Below are 13,791 nucleotides of genomic sequence, written 5' to 3' on the forward strand. Positions count from 1 at the left end.
CCATGCTATTTTGTCTCCTTGGCTCGCTAACCTCTGACGCAGTAAGTTAACAAACCGACTATGCAATCCTTCCAAAACATACAAAGCGGCCGCCCTTGCATATGCTAAAAAGCTTACTTCTTAAGGGCCATGGATGGAAGCGTCAGCCCATAGTGCGGAGAAACGATGAATACTTGGCGAGAAGGCTAAGTACCGATTCTATGCCTCAAGAACCCTTTTTGGGGAATATTGACAACTTTCGGCTAGTAGGTTTTAGTGGCTCATGATAATGGTGGAAAAGAAAATAAATATAAAAAGGGAAAAGGAAATTTTATTGAAAGAAAATATGAATAAACAAAAGCCTAGACTTTCAAGGGGAGAGTGTTTACAGAAAAAGATGAATACAAGTAGAGTCACTTCACCCCCTATTTATAGTGCTAGGAAGATAGTCTAATTGAACTTAAATTCTAAAAAGATAAATACATTTAATTAAAGATAAATAAAGATAATTAAAATAAAATCCTAAAATTTAAATAATCATAATAATTATTTTAATATTTAATTATCCTAATATAAATAAAATGAAGTCTTATAAAATAAAATCTCGTCTTTTTGCTTTTTTAGTCCTTGTGTCTCTCATGCTTGCACTTTTGGCACAATCTTTTTCTTGTGTCGCATATCAGCCCAATGTGTCTCCAAATTCGCACTTTTGTCCCTTAATTTTGCTTTTGCCTCCAAATCAGTCCCTAAAAGATAAAAAGACATAAATAGCTTAAATTAGTAGGATCAAGCTCAGAATAAACACATGATTAATACATAAAAATACTTTATTCTATAGCATTATCAAATTCCCCCTACTTAGCCCATGTTTGCCCTCAAGTATGGTTCCTGTTCACCGTGAAAGTTAGATTCTGCCATAAAAGAAATACCACTCCGAAGTTTTATAAGAATTAGTTAAAAATGCATATGAAAATAAAGAGAACCCTAAGCTTGCTTTAAGTAAAATAGAAAAAGTTTTCCAATTAATACACACAGAAATTAAAATCGATTTGAATTATTTCATGGAAATTAGGTGAATTACTAAACCTACCAAGACACTCTCTTTGTTTCTTCCTTAGTCCCAAATTTTATTTATTTACATATATATATACATTATTATTATTTTTTATTATGTTTTACTTTTATTTATTTATTTATTAATTTATTTATGTATGTACATATGTATGTTGAACCTTTTGACGCGAAGAGTGATAACAGCCAAGCACCAAACCCCGGTTACTCAGCCCAACATACTTTTTAATTTTTATTTTTCCTAAGAACATGTAGAACATTTTGACGTGAAGAGTGATGACAGCCAAGCACCAAACCCCGGTTACTCAGCCCAACGCATTCTTAAGAATTAATTCCGGTTAGCGGAGCTTTAACTATCACGTCACACAGCCTTTTGATGCGAAGTAGAATGACAACCCAAGCACCCTACCCCGGTTACTCAGTCAGTCACGTTCTAAGCTATATTCATAACCACGGAAAAATTTATTAACAACGAAATTAAAATTTTGAGAACTTCGGGAAAAACAATTTAAATGTCAAGAACAAGTTTCAATAATCACCTAATAGCCATGAACATTAATTAAGCATGCAATCATTTTAAGTGTTCACTTTAGATTAAACTTGATCAATTTTACAAAAAGCAAGATAGAGTTAAGTCCATTAATCACAATTGTTTTTAGCCTAATAAAAATAAAACAGTGGAGATGACATCAATTATAGGAAAAAATCATAACTTCCCTAGAAGGCAAGAATCATGCATGAAAGTCAAACAGTGGCAAAGTCATGGTTAAATTCTTAGGCATGAAAAGAGGCAAGATATTCAAAAAAAAAAATAGTGAGCCAGCAACAATAGCAACAACCAAACCAGCAGTAACAACAAAAATTCAGCAGCTAAAACGACAGGAACAACTACGTCCCCCTACTTAAAATACATAGTCCTCGATGTGGAATAAAAGAAATAGAAGAAAAAGGGTATAGAGGAACTCCCCGTGTAATCACTGTCGTTCACGTATGATGGTGATGAGATCCGCTAGTTGCTGGCCAAAAATGTCGAGTCAAGCCTCGATACGCTCGAGGCGTTGTTCAACGACCATCGAAGGTTGGGCTTAAGTGGGTGCGGCGGCTATGGAAGAAAATAGGGGAAAATTTTAGGGATGGGGTTTTTTAGCTGCTGAAAAGTGGTGTTTGGCTGCAGGTTAGGGCTAGTCTAGGGCAGGAATAAGGCACTTTGGGCTGGAATAGGGATAGTGATATGGGTTGGAGTGGGGCTGTTTGGCTGCAGGTTTAAGGCATTTCTTCCTTTTGCACTTTACTTCCGTCTCGGTTCACCTATTTAAAAGAAGAGAATTTTATTAATATAATAAAATAATTAAAAATAAAAAAATTAAAATAAAATAAGAAATAAAATAATAAAATAATAATAATAATAAAATTAGAAATAAAATTTAAAATTAAAGATTGGGTTGCCTCCCAAAAAGCGATTGTTTAACGTCGCTAGCTCGACGTCTTGAATGGTTTTATGGTGGTTCTAACTGAATTTTCTCGACCGTGTGGGCCTGGAAATTCTCGTAAAATGGCTTCAGCCGTTGACCATTAACTGTGAACCGCTTTCCTGATTCTTCACTTTCTATTTCAACTGCGCCATGCGTAAATACTTCAGTCACAATAAAAGGTCCTTGCCACCGAGATCGAAGCTTACCTGGGAATAGCTTTAATACAGAGTTATAAAGCAAAACTCTTTGTCTTACTGAGAAATGCTTCTGAACTATATTTTTGTCATGAAACAGCTTTGTTTTGTCTTTATAAATTCGAGCATTCTCGTAGGCATCATTGCGAATTTCCTCCAATTCTTGAATGTCCAATTTCCTTGCCTTCCCTGTGGGCTCTAACTCCATGTTACATTGTTGAATAGCCCAATAAGCTTTATGCTCCAACTCTACTGGTGGATGATACGCCTTGCCAAAAATAAGTCGATACGGGGTCATGGTAATTGGTCCCTTATACGTCGTCCGATAGGCCCAAAGAGGGTCATTGAGTCGAAGACTCCAATCCTTACGGTTGGGTCGAACTGTTTTTTCCAAAATTGACTTGATCTCCCTGTTCGAAACCTCTGCTAGGCCGTTCGTTTAGGGATGGTAGGCTGTTGCTATATGATGATGAACTCCATCTTTTGATAACAGCGCCTCCATGGCCTTGTTGCAAAAGTGGGTACCTCGATCACTGATCAAAGCTCGAGGTATGCCAAACCTAGAAAAAATAGTTCGTTTTAGAAACTCCACAACAGTCTTAGCATTATCATTGCGAATAGGCTTTGCTTCTATCCACTTAGAAACATAGTCTACTGCAAGAAGTATATATACGTTTCCAAACGAAGAAATAAAAGGGGCCCATGAAGTTGATGCCCCATACATCAAAAATCTCACATATATGAATCGGGGATAGGGGCATTTGATTTTGTTTAGTGATATTACATGTATGCTGGCATTTATCGCAAGACTTACAAAAGTTATATGCGTCGCGAAAGATTGTGGGCCAATATAGCCCACACTCTGATACCTTGTGAGTTGTCCGCTTAGGGCAAAAGTGACCTCCACAAGCTTCTGTATGACAAAAAGTAAGGATAGATGTTACCTCGATTTCTGGAACACATCATCGTATTATCTGATCTGAACAATATTTCCACAAGTATGGATCATCCCATATGTAATTCCGAGCTTTGCGCCTAAGCTTGTTTTTTACGGATCGAGCTAACTCAGTAGGCAACAATCCTGTGGTTAAGAGGTTAACTATGTCTACATACCACGGATAGTGAGCCTCGATTGAGAATAAACTTTCGTCAGGGAACTCATCCTTAATGGGAACATTATCAAACGGAGTTTTTATCCTACTCAAGTGGTCGGCCACCAGGTTTTTACACCCCTTTTTGTCACAAATCTCGATGTCAAATTCTTGGAGCAGTAAAATCCACCTAATGAGCCTTAGCTTTGCTTCCTTCTTTGCTATCAAATACCTAAGAGCTGCATGGTTAGAAAAAACAATCACCTTAGATCCCAATAAATATGATCGAAATTTATCTAAAGCAAATACAATAGCTAAAAGTTCTTTTTCTGTGGTCGTGTAGTTGCTTTGTGCAACATCTAGGGTCCTTGAGGCATAGCAGATGACATGAGGCTCTTTGGCTATCTTTTGTCCCAATACGGCTCCCACGCTGCGTTCGTTTGCATCGCACATAATTTCAAAGGGATAGTTCCAATCTGGTGCTTGCACTATAGGAACAGTTACCAACTTTTGCTTGAGTGTGTCAAAAGCCTCTTTGCATTTTGGACCGAACTCAAATTTCTTATCTTTCTGCAAAAACTCGCACAATGGTTCAGCTATTTTTGAGAAGTTCTTTATAAAACGCCTGTAAAATCCTACATGGCCAAGAAAAGAACGTATCTATCTAACAGTAGAGGGATATGACAGAGAATTTATAATGTCAATTTTGACCTTATCAACCTCAATTCCCTTAGACGAGACTACATGACCTAGAATCAAACCTTTGTCTACCATAAAATGACACTTTTCATAGTTTAAGACAAGATTGAATTCTATGCACCTGTTCAAAATTATCGTGAGATTTTCAAGGCATTCAGTAAAGCAGTTCCCATACACAGTAAAATCATCCATAAAAACTTCAATAATTTTTTCTACATATTCGGAAAATATACTCATCATGCATCTCTGGAAGGTAGCTGGTGCGTTGCAAAGTCCAAATGGCATCCTCCTGTACGCGAATGTGCCGAAAGGGCATGTAAAAGTGGTCTTTTCCTGGTCTTTTGGCGCAACAGGGATCTGGAAGAGACCTGAATATCCATCAAGACAACAAAAGTGAGTTTTACCAGCTAAACATTCAAGCATTTGATCTATAAAAGGAAGAGGGAAATGATCTTTTCTAGTATAAGCGTTCAACTTCCTGCAATCGATGCAGATACGCCACTCGTTTTGCACTTGGACTGGTACTAAGTCACCCTCAACATTTTTCTTTACTGTCACGCCCGTTTTCTTGGGCGCGACTTGTACTGGACTTACCCATCTACTGTCAGAAATGGGGAAGATTATGTCAGCATCCAGTAACTTAATTATTTCCTTTTTTACCACCTCCATCATATTAGGGTTTAAACGTATTTGTGCCTCTCTCCTTGGTTTCGTGTTCTCCTCCAAGTAAATCTTGTGGGTGCATGTCAAAGGGCTTATCCTTTTCAAGTCAGCAATGGTCCAGCCAATCGCCTCCTTATGACTCTTTAGTACCTGGATCAAACTTTCTTCCTCGGGTTTAGAGAGTTTATTTGAAATTATAATGGGTAAGGTATTACCTTTTCCCAAAAATGCATATTTAAGATGCTGAGGAAGCGGTTTCAATTCCAAATCTGGAGCCTGCACAATAGAAGGTAGAAGTTTAGTTCCTGATAGGGACAATAATGTATTAACAAATTCATAATCATCATATCTATATTCAGATTTGTCTTCATAAGTTGACTCAAAAGTCTCGTTTACTAATGAGTCAATCATGTCGACACGGTTTACGCTCAAGATTTCGCTTGGATAGCTAATGGCATCGTAAACATTAAACTTCACGATCTCCCCATCAAATTCCATTGTAAGAGTGCCGCTTCAGACATCGATCTTGGTGCTAGCAGTACTAAGGAAGGGTCGGCCCAACAGGAGGTCTGAAGATCCAGCAGTGTTGCCCTCCTCCATCTTTATTACGTAGAAATCTGCAGGGAAAATAAGTTTATTAACTTTTACCAAAACGTCCTCGATGACTCCTTCGGGATGCACAATAGACCTGTCTGCCAATTGAATTATAACACCTGTCTTTGTCAAAAAACCCGCGTTAAGTGATTCATAAATAAAATAAGGCATTACATTTATGGAGGCCCCTAAATCGCACATAGCCTTTTTAATTCCTAAATGGCCAATTTTGCATAGAATAGCGAACATACCCCTATCTTTGCATTTAACCGACATTTTCGCTGTAGCACTGCGGAAATATTCTCACCAACACTTACTTTTTCATTACCTGTTAGTTTTCGTTTGTTAGTGCAAAGCTATTTGAGGAACTTGGCATACCGCGGAATCTGTCTGATGGCATCTAACAGTGGTAAATTGATCTCGACATTCCTAAATGTTTCTAGGATCTCCTTGTCCTCCTTACTTTTTTGACACTGATTTAATCGTCCTGGGAATGGAGGTTGGATTTTCGGCAGTGGGGGTTTCGCTGGGACCTGTTCATCGTTTTCGGGTTTTTCCTAGGCACTTTCTTAGCCAAGATTTCTTCCAGGAATTGGTTCCAGCACCTTTTCACTTTTCAGCGTTACTGCATTTGCATTTTACCTCGGGTTTGGTTCTGTTTGTGATGGCAGCTTCCCTTGAGAGTTCATCTTCTCAATTGACGTGGTCAATTCTCTTATAGACGCTTCGGTTTTCTGTTGAAAATCAAGCATGTTAGCTGCTAATTTATTGACCAAAGTTTGTAGAGAATTATCTGAATCTCGTGGCTATTGTGGAACTCGGTTCTGGTATGGCTGGTTATATCGTGGGTTGGCCCCATAACTTAAGTTAGGGTGATCCCTCCATCCTGGGTTGTAGGTATTTGTGTAAGGGTCGTATCGCCTTTGTGGTGGCCCAAGAAAATTTCTCATAGCATCTAAATAAGCCATAGTATCATCATTCAAACTGGGACATGCATCAGTTGTATGTTCAGGGGTAGCACATATTCTGCATAATTGGGTTGTTTTTCCTTTTTCTGCAACAAGAGAATTCAAAATATTAGCAATTCTATCAACTTTATCTTCTAAGGTTGGATTACTTAGCTGATGAACACTTCTAGGGGGTTCAGGATTGGCTTAAAATTGCTGAGAATTTACAGCCATTGTGGAGATTAAGTCTCTTGCTTGTTGTGGAGTTATGTTGACTAATGCTCCTCCACTTGCGGCATCTACCATATTCATCTTCATGGGTTTCAGGCCCTCATAAAATTACTGGAGCAAAGACTGTTCTGTAATACCGTGTTGTGGACAACTTGCACACAACTTTTTAAATCACTCCTAGTAGTCATACAGAGACTCCGTGTCTTTTTGTCTTATACCTACGATTTCTCTTCTTAACTCGGCTGCGCGCGACGCTAGAAAAAACCTATTAAGAAATAAACGAGACAGATCAGCCCAAGTCGTAATGGATCCAAGGGGTAAATAAAATAACCATTCCCTAGCTGAATCTGCTAGGGAAAAAAGGAAAGCACGCAATTTAATTTGATCCTCAGTTACCCCCTGAGGTTTCATACTCAAACAAACCATATGAAATTCTTTTAAATGCTTGTAGGGGATTTCATTTTGTAACTCACGGAAAGTTTGCAGCAGCTGAATCAATCCTGACTTTAGCTCGAAATCAGTATCCATAGTAGGATACGCGATGCATAGTGGCGGTTGTTCTGTCGACGCTTCGGCCAGTTGCTGAATTGTCTGAGCCATAGTTTGAGGTGCTAAATTAGGGTTTACGTCAACCCTAGCGTTAAACACTTTTTCTGGGGAATCGACTTCTACTTTTTCACCTTCAAAAGTTTGAGTAGGGTTTTCGTTAACCTTAGACTCTGCTTCGTCGTCGATTCTAATTTCTGGCGGTGGATTGCTTTGAGTTCTAACCACCGCTGACCGTTTTTTTCTTAGCTTTGTTTCCTTGCGATTAGCTCTTGCAGTCTTTTCAATCTCTGAATCAAACGCAAGAGTTCCTGGAGCAGATCTGGTCATAAGAAACAAAAAACAAGATTAGTACGTTACCGATCCCCGGCAACGGCGCCAATAATTGATGTGTCATTGAGAGCACCAAAAATATCCTATTCCCTATAAAATAGTAGAAATAATGAAAAAGAATAGTAAATGGGAAGTAGTGTTGAATCTTCAGGGACTGGATTATACGAATGCTTGTTTCTCGAAATCCTTGGCAAAATCGTGCCCAAGAAAACCTGCATAACAGAGGAAAAATAAAAATAACAAAATTAAAGATTTGATTTGATTTGGAAAAAATGAAAAAATAAAATCTAAAGTTGACTGAAATTGTGATTACGAAATTAATAAAAATAATAAAGAGAGTTAAAGGAAAAGAAATTCTTATTGGTAGATTCCAGCTTCCAGTTGTCTCATTCTACCTTGGGTTCGATCCTCGGCTTTTAAATGACCCTTCTCAACTCAAGTAAGCTAGTTATAGTGAAAGAGGACGCCTACGACCACCAGCTCTAAAGATTAGACTTACGATTTTTAGGGAACCTGACTCTAACCAGTAATCTATGCTAGATCAACGCTTCTCAATGGCGAATCCCACGCCATTTTGTCTCCTTGGCTCGCCAACCTCTGACGCAGTAAGTTAACGAACCGACTATGCAATCCTTTCAAAACATACAAAGCGGCCGCCCTTGCATATGCTGAAAAGCTTACTTCTTAAGGGCCATGGACGAAGCGTCACCCGTGTCTTGAGAAACGATGAATACTTGGCGAGAAGGCTAAGTATGGATTCTAGGCCTCAAGAACCCTTTTGGGGGAATATTGACAATTTTCGGCTAGATAAGTTTTAGTGGCTCATGATAATGGTGGAAAAGAAAATAAATATAAAAATGGAAAAGAGAATTTTATTGAAAGAAAATATGAAGAAACAAAAGCCTAGACTTTCAGGGGGAGAGTGTTTACAGAAAAAAACGAACACAAATAGAGTTACTTCACCCCCTATTTATAGTGCTAGGAAGATAGTCTAATTGAACTTAAATTCTAAAAAGATAAATACATTTAATTAAAGATAAATAAAGATAATTAAAATAAAATCCTAAAATTTAAATAATCCTAATAATTATCTTAATATAAATAAAATGAAGTCTTATAAAATAAAATCTCGTCTTTTGCTTTTTTAGTCCTTATGTCTCCCATGCTTGCACTTTTGGCACAATCTTTTCCTTGTGTCGCATATCAGCCTAATGTGTCTCCAAATTCGTACTTTTGTCCCTCAATTTTGCTTTTGCCTCCAAATCAATCCCTAAAAGATAAAAAGACATAAATAGCTTAAATTAGTAGGATCAAGCCCAGAATAAATACATGATTAATATATAAAAATACGTTATTCTAGAGCATTATCAAAATGGAAACACATATCTAGTTCTTCAACAAATAGCTAGGGATATTTTAAGCATTCCTGTTGCTACAATCCCTTCGGAGTCTACTTTCAGCACTAGTGGTGGAGTACTTGATCCTTATCATAGTCGACTTCTACCAGAAAGTATTGAGGCTTTGATGTGTGCTCAAAATTGAATTTAGGCTAATTTTAAAGGTAGTTTATGATATTTTTATTTTGAATTTGTTTATAAAATGGTAACATATCATTTTTTTACATTGAATTTATTTGTCAAATAAAAGTGCAAGTTACTTATAAAAAAGCTTACATATGCAGGTCCAGGTGAAGTTAAAGAGATACGATGCTTACAATTGATAAAAGAATTAGAAAATGAATGTGATATAGAAGTAACATAAGTGACATGTATTGATTGATTTTTGGAACTTTTGCACTTGTATTGCATTTGAAGGCATTTATGATGTATTTGAGACATTGTTTGTATTTGGATATGTAAGGATTTTATTTTCTGAATTTTTTAAACTCGTGTTTAAGTTATATTTTATTTACCAATTAAAGGGTTGTGATGATTTTTTTTTTAAATGGTGACAGTTGGAATAATATCACATATGTGATGGAAGTCTGGAGGACATGTATTTCATACTTTTTTCATAAAAAATTAGTTTATATTTAACTGATACTTATAAATATATTATATGAAGTGGATTGCGAGATAGGTATAGCGAGGATTAGGTGGGTCTGAGGACCCACGTGGGTGCCAGGGCGAGGATGGGTGCAGTGAGTACATCCTTAGTCAGATCGTCTGAGAAGAGTCAATTTATAACCCTTTTTCGACCAGGGAGACAAATTGTTAAATAATAATTACAACCCGACCCGGGATCCAACCTGGAATCCAACCTGATTAGCCGACCTATATAATAAAATTCTAAGGCATGAGACTGGAGGGCTTCTTCTTCCTCTCTATTTTTAATTCTCTGCTCTTGGAGAATGAAATCACTCAACCCCGTCCCTTTTTGCTATCAACAAAATAAAATTATAAATAAATGAGTTGTTAAAAAAAATTACCTCCTTAGTAAGAAAACCCAAATATGTTTACCATCATTGTAAAATAATTAAACTATTATCTAGTGTGATTTAGGAACTTCCATAAATATTATATCTCCACCTATTTATTCATATTTGAATATTGGGTCATTAAAAATACATGTAAGATATTTTAATTAATTGATATGTCCATTATTTACCCTAAGACCGTATTAGAGGATATTTTAGTGTAAGTAATAGATTGGTCTTTCCCACCAATTTTTGTACTTGTATGGAAGATGATTTTTTTTCTTAACTCAACACCAATTTTATACAAAATATATTTTATGAGAACATCTAGGATTAAAATTGATAATGCATGATGGTACACTTACTACAAAATTTGATAATGATACACTTATTATAAAATTTGATAGTAATACTAAATTTAATATTTATGATGTCATGAAAAACTTAATGTTGTGTTTATTGTTGATGCTATTTATAAACCCATTTGATTATAATGATGATATTAATTAAAATTAAATTAATCGATTAAATTTATTTAATCCAATTAATTGATTCGTTGTTGAATTCAGTTCAGTCAAAAGAACAATTAATGATTTTTAAAATTTTAATTATCAATTAATTCAATTTAAAATCGGATAATTAATCAAACTTAATAATTAATATTATGTGTTAATTTTAAGACTTATGTAGTCTTTATAAAATTTTGGTTAACTTTCAAGATAAAACATATATTTCGATTAATTTCAATGTATTTTTCTTATGTTTTATACTTGTTTTAATCAAAAGACAAAAATATATAAATTTCGATTGATTTAGTTAATCGACCGAATTAATCAAATTATTTCGATTCAATTAACTATTAAAGGATTATACAATTCGATTAATGCTAATTCGGTTCGGTTAATAATTTAACTCACAATTTGAAATCCCACTCTTGAATGAAGGATTACAGAGGTTACAGAAATTTTCAAATTGATACCAACCAAAATTTAAAAGAAGTAATTCCGCAAAATTAGTTTCCATTGCGGCACCAACATCACATAACAGTAGAACCAAAACAGGAACCCTGTAGCGCCATATTCCTACCAAGAAAAATAATCTTTAAATTCAATAGCCAAACTTAAAAAATAAAATCCACAACAATCCAACTTGTTGTTGTACCTAAGAAAAATAATCTAAAAGGTATACCTTAGCATACTGCATCAAGAAAGTCAAGCAGATACACTGCCAGAACCTAGTAACTGCATCAAAATGGATGACCAACCCAACTTGGGATACACAGTTTGAAAAAACATATACCCACTTCTAAATCCCGAATTATGCTAAAATCAATAGGAACTCTTATTCAGTAGACAAACAACTTAGGTTTCACAATAACTCTAATAGAACAAAATGTGAGTAAGTGATACATCTTGAATTTTCTTAGAGCTAGTTAGTTTCAACATTAGTATTCCGTATACCAAGACTAATACTAATAAAATATACAACCATATAACTAAAATAATTCCCAGCACAATAAACCAACAAGCATTCACTTACAAAAATATGAAAACAAGAAACGCTAAAAAGCATCCACATTAGCAGTCACAATAACAAAAATCCTAACCTTGAAAATGCTTTAACCCCTTAATTCTAGCGGTTGAGCTCAGCAGGCAATGGACGATTAAACCCGCCTCTTCGGTTCATATACTGCCTGGGCTGCCGCTTAGTCACGGTCCTAACTCCACTAATATCAGTCCCAGGTACATGTTTCCCTTTGGTGGAATCAAAACCAACTGGAATCCCTAACTTCTTCATCATCTCCATCTCATCCTGCTCTCCTGCATCCCCATCCCCATGCTCATTCTCATTCTCATTCTCATTGTTTCCTTTCTTCTGCTGCTGCTCTTTAGCTATCTCGTCCACAAAATCCGACACTGCCTTTTGCCTATCCTTCTCCCTTTCCTCGCTTTCGTGGCGGTGACGTTTCCTCGGGGGTTCATCTGATGGTGTTCGGTGCCGGTGCCGGTGATGACGGTGGGCAGAGCGTTCCTGAGAGTGGGAGCGTGAACGGTACCGTTCACGGTCAGGGGAACGCGAAGAAGAGCGCGTGTGCCGGGATCGGATACGCTCCGGAGTACGGGATCTCTTGCTGCGCGTCCGTTCCCTGTCTCTGTCTCGCTCTCGGTCGCGAACATCTCTGTCTCGCCTGCGATCCCTTTCGCGTTCACGCTCTCGGTCTCGGTCTCTCTCGCGATCCCTCTCGCGTTGCCTGTCACGGTCTGACATTGCAGAGGATAGCGGTGGTGGACGGAATGGATGGCGTCCAGTAATTTCCCTTGGAGCAAAGGAACTAGAAGAACGGGAACTGCGATTCAAAACCACAGTAATTCAGCAAATCATAATAAGATACAAATCATGCACTAAGCGCAACTGAATATGGCATTGAGAAACAGTGAAAATTGAATAAATTGTCAAAAGAAAAACACGAACCCTATCACCTTCAGTAAATAACAAAATTGACGAAATCAAACAGATGAAACCTAGAAAATGAGAATAAAAACGGATAAAGAACTAAATCATTCCAAGAAAATGTCGTTATCAACGATGTAAATGCCAGATGAAATCTTGATTGCAGTGGTTGTTCAATCAATCACTGGAAGAAAAGGAAAGTGGCAAAAGATAGACCGATTAGTACCTTGTAGAGATGATTTTCAATGAGACGAAGCTAACAAAAAGCAGAGAGAGCTTTACTAAAAATCGGAAACGAGAGTCAATCCAAATCACGGAAGCTATAGAGTAGATACAGTTAAGTACTGAGAAGGTCGCCACAAAGAATCGTTACGATGTCGGCGGCAGCGGTGAGAGTGGGAGAGAATTTTGGGCGAAAAAAATCAAAAAATGATAAAGGAAGATAACATCACGCAATCTCTTTTTTTTTTTTTTCGTGACGTTTCCTTATCGAATTCCCCTACATCCGGATTTTTTTTAGGTTTCTAAGCAGGAAAATAGATTAAAGAGGAAGAGAGCTGAACTCCGGTGGCATCAGCTGGCCCGAGGGACGTCTGCGACTGCAAAGTGGAGTGAAGGCGGCGGCTAGGGCAAATGGAGAAGGAAGAAGGAGAGTAAAGAGTGAAAAACCAAAAAAGGAACCAAAGCCAAAACCTATCCGTGACCTTCGCGTGAAAAAGAGCAAATGGAAAAGGGGAAATTTTCTTTTCAGTCCCTGTAACTTTTTGGCTAAACTATTTTCTAGCTTTTCCTTTTACATATTTAAAATTTAGTCCTTGTACTTTTCATATTTCAAAATTTAAGTCAAATTGTTAACACTGTTAATTTTTTTTATCAAAATACTCGCTTGGTAGCCATGTAAATAAAGAAAATACTTTATAATTAACTTAGATTTAACAAAATAATTTTAATAGTGTTAATAATTGGACTTGAAATTCTAAAAATAAATAGATTAAATTCTTAAAATAAAAGTATAGGGACTAAATTTAAATTTTAAAATTATAGGGACCTATGACATATTTTAATCTTTTAGAATACATCCTATACGGATAACACTAATAATAT

General features: G+C 36.6%; 1 protein-coding gene across 3 annotated transcripts; it reads right to left on the minus strand.

The window, feature by feature from the left end:
- Window positions 1–11,065: 11,065 nt before the first annotated feature.
- LOC108467688 (uncharacterized) lies at window positions 11,066–13,389 on the minus strand. 3 transcript variants are annotated; one of them, XM_017768421.2, is made up of 3 exons: window positions 12,914–13,389; window positions 11,843–12,583; window positions 11,066–11,318 (listed from the first exon to the last, which is right to left on the minus strand). In XM_017768421.2, exon 2 carries the CDS (start codon window positions 12,502–12,504, stop codon window positions 11,869–11,871), a length of 636 nt encoding a protein of 211 aa, XP_017623910.1. In that variant the 5' UTR covers window positions 12,505–12,583; window positions 12,914–13,389; the 3' UTR covers window positions 11,066–11,318; window positions 11,843–11,868. The 3 variants fall into 3 exon arrangements, with proteins under 3 accessions (XP_017623910.1, XP_017623909.1, XP_052874340.1); XM_017768420.2 differs by lacking the exon at window positions 11,066–11,318 and having other exon boundaries at window positions 11,554–12,583; XM_053018380.1 differs by lacking the exons at window positions 11,066–11,318; window positions 12,914–13,389 and adding an exon at window positions 12,709–12,819 and having other exon boundaries at window positions 11,554–12,583.
- Between the last annotated feature and the right edge of the window lie 402 nt (window positions 13,390–13,791).

This window comes from Gossypium arboreum, chromosome 8, assembly GCF_025698485.1.
Source record: "Gossypium arboreum isolate Shixiya-1 chromosome 8, ASM2569848v2, whole genome shotgun sequence".
NCBI classification, from domain to species: Eukaryota; Viridiplantae; Streptophyta; class Magnoliopsida; order Malvales; family Malvaceae; genus Gossypium; species Gossypium arboreum.

Excerpts from the sequence above, each read along its gene's own strand:
- LOC108467688 (XM_017768421.2), bottom strand. The coding sequence starts at position 12,504 with ATGTCAGACCGTGACAGGCAACGCGAGAGGGATCGCGAGAGAGACCGA.